The following is a 7,218-nucleotide window of genomic DNA, read 5'->3' on the forward strand; positions in this document are numbered from 1 at the left end:
GTCATCCATAAACGCATTGATTCGTTCGCAGTGGGCGGAGCTTAATCGAACAGGAAGCGTGGAGCAGGCGCGTGGGCGTTGCACATCACACGTTCTCGTATACAAAAACGAAGATAACAGAGTAACTTATACCGATCGATTTGTCTTCGTAAGATGTACTCATACAAGTTAAGTTCATTTTTGTTGGACTTCCCCTTTAAGTTACGTGTAGAAAAAGCTAATTCGTCGTTCAAATAAAACAGAGATGTTTCTGGTCACGTAACTGATTGTTCTACGAATATGAACAAGTTGACATCAGCAGCGTGACAATTTACGTTCTGGACGATAATCACTAGACATCTCTACACTTCGCTGTTCTGCGCAGCGGGCTCGTTCGTATGGTCAATAACCTTGTTTTTCAAACGTCATACTCACGTGCAACAGTTGTGCATGCGTAATACATTGCACTGATCATGAGCGCAGGGGTGAAATGTAAAGAAAGAGCTGAAGGTCGACTACACGAATGTCTCCGTCTCCGGCAGACCTTCCGCGAGATTTACCTCTTCTTGAACTGCAGGAACACCTTGACACCGCATCTAATTAGCTAATTAAGTAGGCGTACAGTGTAGCCCCGCGGTCACGTGCAACGAAAAGCCGAGCGACATGACATCGGACTAGACTCGTGCCCAGTCCTCCTCCGCGCTAGGTTGCTTACACCACGTGCGCTAGCTGTCACGTGTGTATAGGTCCATGTGGTTTTACACGTGTGGTTGGCCTAAGCACGGAGGAGGACTGGGACCATGCTTCGTCATGTCAGGGGCGTAGGAAGTAAATGAAAACCGGTCCGGCCTAGCGCGCGCTAGTGGGCTGGACAATGTAGCGCACGCTAGTAGATGGGCGGGACAACTTTAAGACAGACAACTACTTCGACAACTTGCTAGACTCCTAATCTCACAGGTCTGCTCCTGATTATAGATGCGGCGGCTCTGAGATGAACGGGTTTTTTTAGCGGCCTCGGACCTCCGTGCATTACCTGCACACATCTTAGCCTCGCATCGGCTGGGTCTCCGAGCCTGTACAGTACCTTCAACTGACGTCTGGAGAACGCAAGGCCGACGCACAAAGTACTGCATGAGCAGAAATATATTACTTATTTAATCGGCTATACCCTTAAAACGGAAGTTGATGCCATTGAGCGTCTGGCGAAAGTGCATATTTCAAAAACCGGTCCGGCCATGGCCGGACCGGTCGGACTGGACGCTACGCCACTGCATGTGACATCCTTTGAGTCTAATTAAGTTATTTAGCTCTGCCCGCTGGTCTCAGCTAAGATTTCTAATAGGTTGCTAAGGCTCTGCTAAACGACACAGAAGGTGGTAGATTAGCAAGAGCCTAACAACTTGCCTACAACCGGTCAGTCGCCTGGCCTCACAAATCAACGCCATCATGCACATGCACGATCCTCTTCGTAAAACTGCGCCGGCTAGCAGAGTCTAGAGTAGGATAACGCAGCCCATGACGGACATATTTCTACATTTGACTACCTTCACAAATCTAAAGCAGATCTAAATCTAAATACAAATTCAGATTGTCATACACCCAGATGTGTGTCTCTTTCGTGAGCTGCTGTACATCCTGGTAATCATTCGCCAAGTTCTTTAGTTAGACGTCGCTAAACCTGTTGATATGATTGTGAGACACCAAGATGGTTGAGGTCTGTAATTGCTTGTTTTCCTGTACCGCGAGCAAACAAGCATGTAGGCTGTTAGGAGTGCAATCCCACTGCTTTGGCGATCTCAGAACTTCAGTGCCACAGTGCCGGTGATGAGAGCCTGCAGGCGTGTGCTGTCAGCCTCCTCGTTGGCTTTCCCTTTGACCAGCGCTTGCAAGATGCCAAACAAATGAGGGCTTTGACGACGCATCGTGTCTTCGATGTCTTTCACGGAGAAACGGCGTAAATCTTGCCACGAAACAGGCCCTCGACCAAGAGAGCAGCAGTCGGACTCCCGCAAACGTTCGATCTATCTCGACAGAGTCGTTTCTACTAATTGCCAATTGATTGGCGTCTCCGCATAATCTCTTGAGACATGTTGCTTCGCTGGAGTTGGACAAGTCCCACTTGCTTGATTCGAATCTTGTCGATTTCTCCTTGTGACATCTACAGGTCAAACAGGCACTCTGCACGTGCACACCTCTTGTACGCAGTGCATATCTTACTTGCATAAGGCGAGGGGTGATTCCGCAAGTCTGAAACGTCAGTAGAATGTGCTATAACTCCAACAGAGACTGGTGCGAAGGCAATACCAACGTAGACGTATGTTCTGGTGGCATGGTCCATCCTGTGGCGAGCTTCCGGGAAAGCTTACGAGCCACCTCGACGTGACTGATATTAGCTTAAAATTGGTCCAACAAAATCTGCTAGACGTAACTAACAGGGACGCCTGAACGCGGTGCTCTGGCAGACACAGGGATCAGGACCCGTCGCAGCCTTTTGAAAAAGAGGCTTTACCTTCACGTACTCGTGTGTGTGTGGCTCGACAGGTATCTAGAAGGTCTAGGCGCGCGCGAATGGACTTGCACTTACCATTGAGACCGCTCTTCTCGAAAGTCCTTCCCTGGTCGCACTCTCACGGACAACGACGACATCAACAAGTTATCGGCACATAATGGCTTAGTGGCTCTCTAATTGTTGTGTACTTAGTCTTTCTAATTGTGTAATCATGCATTACAAAAGCCCTCCTACGGAAACTATCATGCTAAATAGAATTAGTATCTACCAATCATGTCACGCCATTTCGGTCACGTTACAAACATGTTTGTCACGTGACGAAGCATGGTCCCAGTCCTCCTCCGTGCTTAGGCCAACCACACGTGTGAAACCACATGGACCTATACACACGTGACAGCTAGCGCACGTGGTGTAAGCAACCTGGAGGACTGGGCACGAGTCTAACATCGGACAAGGTTGAAAACACGAAAACACGAGTTTCCGTCACAGCATTGTTTTAGTGTACTCGACCACCCTCCGGTCTTCTTCATTTCGAGGAGTATTATTAGTGTAGAAAGCAACCTCTTTCCACAACATGTCATCACAGTATCTATATCTACTGAATATCTAACCCAGGTCCCTCGCTGTCAAAATACAAATGTATTTTTCACTGATGAAAGCTTATGTTTCTAGAACAACTAAGCGTATAATGAAGCTACTCGCGCAATACCTCTGTGCGACATTTCTCATTGCTTCCTCCGTCGACCTGCTTCTCAAATTGCTTCTTCTAACGACGTCAGTTCTTCTCTGCTTTTTTATATCACGTTTGATTACTCGTTGTCTCTCTACGTTTCAAACCGATGTTTCCCAGTTCACAGTAAGATTACGAATCTCTAGAGCAAATTAAGTTTGACGTTGACTATTGTATTCTGTTTGTGTGTAGATAACCAATGATTGTAAAGCAGAAAACAGGCAACATGAGACAAAGTCGAACGACATGACAGCAACTTCACATGATTGCGTTCCTACCAACTATGATATAATCACGCCGGTACTGTCCACATAAGAGCATCCTGTTTAGCAGTTGGTTTGACATGCATATTTAGATGAAAAAGAAAAAGATGAAAAAGAAAAAAGAACGAACTGCCATCATCATATATAACCAGCAAACAAACTACTACGTCCAAGGTGTGCAACATGCTGCAGTCGGTCCTAATGCTCAACAGCAGCACATCTACAACGAGGTGTGGGGATAGAACAAATGTCAAGAATAAATGCAACAAACTTTAATGTGGATGCTGTAAACATGTTTGGTATGCATTTGGTAACAATTTTAGACTTTCCAATACATTATAAGTTACAATACGAGAACTTCTTTACCACAACTGCCAGTAAATGGAAAGAACGTCACTCGTCCCACCGATGGATCATACGTATAAATATTTCCCGACGGCCTAGAAGAGCGTCCCAGCTCTTGCAACAAGTCAAATATTTGACGTTCTCGAAACTCAACGGGTGACAACGACGTCACGTGACCACTCTCTTCACCAAACACGTCTCCCTCGTCTTCTAACGAGCTCTCGCTCGCTTCACTTCCATCGTGAACAAGTGATGGCGTCAACATCCTAGTGTTACCTTCACTATCATTAGGTACATGTATCCTAGAGTCTTGCTTTTCGTTGACCAGCAATATCATTAGTTGTTGTAATTCTCTCACTTGAGTCTACAAAACAATGATTGTTTAGTTAATACATATAAAGTTGACATACAGGGAGATGTGATGTAACCTGGATGCGTGTCTTGTCAGCGGTAAGAGCTGCTATCAGCTCGTCTTTCTGTTCAAACTTTGTCTTCAGCTGGTCACGTTGTTGATGATACAAAGAAATGTACTCACCTAAACAGTATGTACAGGTTGTAGAGTATGTTGGGTAGACGTAATTGGCATGTATTGTATTGTATGGTATGGTATGGTATGGTATGGTATGGTATGGTATGGTATGGTATGGTATGGTATGGTATGGTATGGTATGGTATGGTATGGTATGGTATGGTATGGTATGGTATGGTATGGTATGGTATGGTATGGTATGGTATGGTATGGTATGGTATGGTATGGTATGGTATGGTATATGGCATTGCATGGCATTGCATGGCATTGCATGGCATGGCATGGCATGGCATTGCATGGCATAGCATTGCAATGTATTGTATTGTATTGTAACCCACCTATCGTGTCTGTTTCTAGCTCCAGCTGCATCACAAGATGTTCTAGCCTTTGTGCTTCGTCCTTCAGTTCTGCTTTTTCTCTCATCACTTTGACAAAACGATCCTGTTAAAACAAGAACTTGTAATTAATTAAGTAACGTATAAATGTTTCCACCGGATATACAGAATGCAACGAGAGAAAACATGACAGACAGACAGACAGACAGACAGACAAAAAGACAAAGTAGTTTTAGTTGTTTAGTTTAGATCATCATATAACTTGTAATAGTACTGATTTATGAAAATATATGACAAACAGACAGATAGACAGACAAACAGACCGACCGACAGACACAGGCCTAAACATAACACACAGAAGAGAACCCAGAAACCTTTATGAAGGAAGCAATTCTCGTCCTGATATCATAGCATTCGATGCCCAATCTGGATATGATATCAAGCTGGACATATCTCTTGCCCACCCGTGGAATGAGGACATCATCTTACAAGCCTCTAAGGTGGATGGAGCCGCTGCTGCCAAAAGAGAGTCACAGAAGACGGAAAAATACAGCAGCAAAGAGATTGATGCTATGGGAAATGCATCCAATTGCATCCCTCTGGTTTTTTAGTATTACGGCCGCTGGGAATGGAAAGCACACCAATTTCTACATCATCTGTCCCTATTATCTGTAGATGAAGATGGACACCCAAACAGTGGTGAGTTCAAGACATACTGGAGACGCTGCCTGTCCGTTAGCCTCCAGAGATACAACGCACAAGTGCTCTCAAGAAAACTATGTAGACTTTCTTTTAGCAAGAACAGTTGTACTGCTTATAGCGTACAGTTATTTAATCGTCCTACGTAGTAAGCGGCCGTAAGGGTTGCCGGACATTTTTGTAGCATGTTTTCCTTTTCCTTGCTGGAACCATTTAGAATGTAATAGTGTTGAAATTTAAATATATGTATTGACAGACAGACAGACAGACAGAGACATACAAACACACAGACACAAACACACACAACACAGACACACACGCACATGCACGCGCGCACACACACACACACACACACACACACACACACACACACACACACACACACACACACACACACACACACACACACACACACACACACACAAACAGACAGACTTAGACAGGAAAAATGTGTATAAAAACACATGTAAATCAAGACAACTGTCGGCAGATAGTATGGCAGCTAAACTGACTGACGACCAGAAAACCAAAAACCAGTAAAACATTTCCTTTACAAACCTGTAGTTGACTGAAGTTCAACTCCAGCTGATCATATTCAAGCTTCAAAACAGTGTCATTCACATTCAAATTATCACCAGACTCTACGTCTACTTCTCCATTAACCATCCCATCACGACTGTTACTCGTGTTCACAAAATTTCCTCTTTCTCTCAAAGCACTCAAGTGCCGTTCGAACGCTTCTCTCTGTTTCTCAAGCTCCTGAGCCATTTGGTTACGTTCTACTTCAAGTTCATGCGTTCGAGCTGTCAACACAGCAACAGCATCAACCTAAAACCACCAATTCTCTCACTTATTCATACAATTTCAAGTCCAGTAATCACCACCTCAACCACCTGACTAGATGCATCGAAAACATGGTCGACATCATCGTTCGTTTTGTGATTTTGTATGTCAACATTGCTGCCAGATGAACTGTCTGATATTTCTGATACGACGCTGCTCTCGTTCTGTGTCTGATGATGAAGAGTCAAGAGCATGTTCTGCAAACCAGCGTTCTCGGCAGACAACTGCCGTATCGTGTCCTGTATACACATACCAATATATAACAAAAAAACACAACAACAACAAACAATGAAATCAAAATACAAAAACGAGACATAAAAATGCAGACTAGAGATCATCTATACTGTTAGACCATTCATCTTGTCAGTTGACCACACATTTGTACTCTCAATCGATCAAAATCGTTGAAACTATGTTGTACTGTACAATAATGAACAGCAATACGCACACAAAATCCAACTGTAATCCGAATTCTTCGCTTGTTACAACAATTTGTAGTCAGTCAGTATGGCAACTCTCTCAATGATCGCTAATGTAGAAACCGAATGTTAAACTAAAAACTCAACAAATTTAGAGTTTTTCTGTGTCAACCTCCAGTCGGTAACAGAAATCAAAACCGACCTCTCACTGGCCCGTTCCTACTGGTAAAACACCTGCCAAACACACTGTGTGTAGGTAGTACGAGTAACCCAGCCTACCGCATCTCTTCAAACAAAACATGCTCAACATGATCCAATACAATGACATTCTAGGACACCATTGAAATTGTACAACAAAATGCTCAAATGGAACGCCACTCTGAATACATGCTGAGGCTGCAGCCTCGTAGGAAGCATTTCAAAAGTGGTCTGGCCTAGTGTGCGCTAAGAGGATGTGGTCCAATGATAAGACAGCAGTCTTCTACACGCCAACAGTCTTGGACTGCATCTCAAACGTTGGAACCCTGGCCAGCACTTCAGCAGACAGATCTGGAATGGGCACTGAGA

General features: G+C 44.2%; 1 protein-coding gene across 1 annotated transcript in view; it reads right to left on the reverse strand.

Moving 5' to 3' along the window:
* Positions 1-3,735: 3,735 nt before the first annotated feature.
* LOC134190998 (golgin subfamily A member 2-like) overlaps positions 3,736-7,218 on the reverse strand; it is a 13,177-nt gene continuing 9,694 nt past the window's right edge. Inside the window, exons 23-27 of the mRNA XM_062659551.1 lie at positions 6,274-6,471; positions 5,948-6,217; positions 4,694-4,796; positions 4,255-4,361; positions 3,736-4,190 (exon numbers count right to left, since the gene is read on the reverse strand). Coding sequence (XP_062515535.1) covers positions 3,825-4,190; positions 4,255-4,361; positions 4,694-4,796; positions 5,948-6,217; positions 6,274-6,471 — 1,044 coding nt within the window. The 3' untranslated portion in view covers positions 3,736-3,824. The remainder of the gene's footprint in view (positions 4,191-4,254; positions 4,362-4,693; positions 4,797-5,947; positions 6,218-6,273; positions 6,472-7,218) is intronic.

The sequence above is a fragment of the Corticium candelabrum genome, chromosome 15, assembly GCF_963422355.1.
Source record: "Corticium candelabrum chromosome 15, ooCorCand1.1, whole genome shotgun sequence".
In the NCBI taxonomy this organism is placed as follows: domain Eukaryota; kingdom Metazoa; phylum Porifera; class Homoscleromorpha; order Homosclerophorida; family Plakinidae; genus Corticium; species Corticium candelabrum.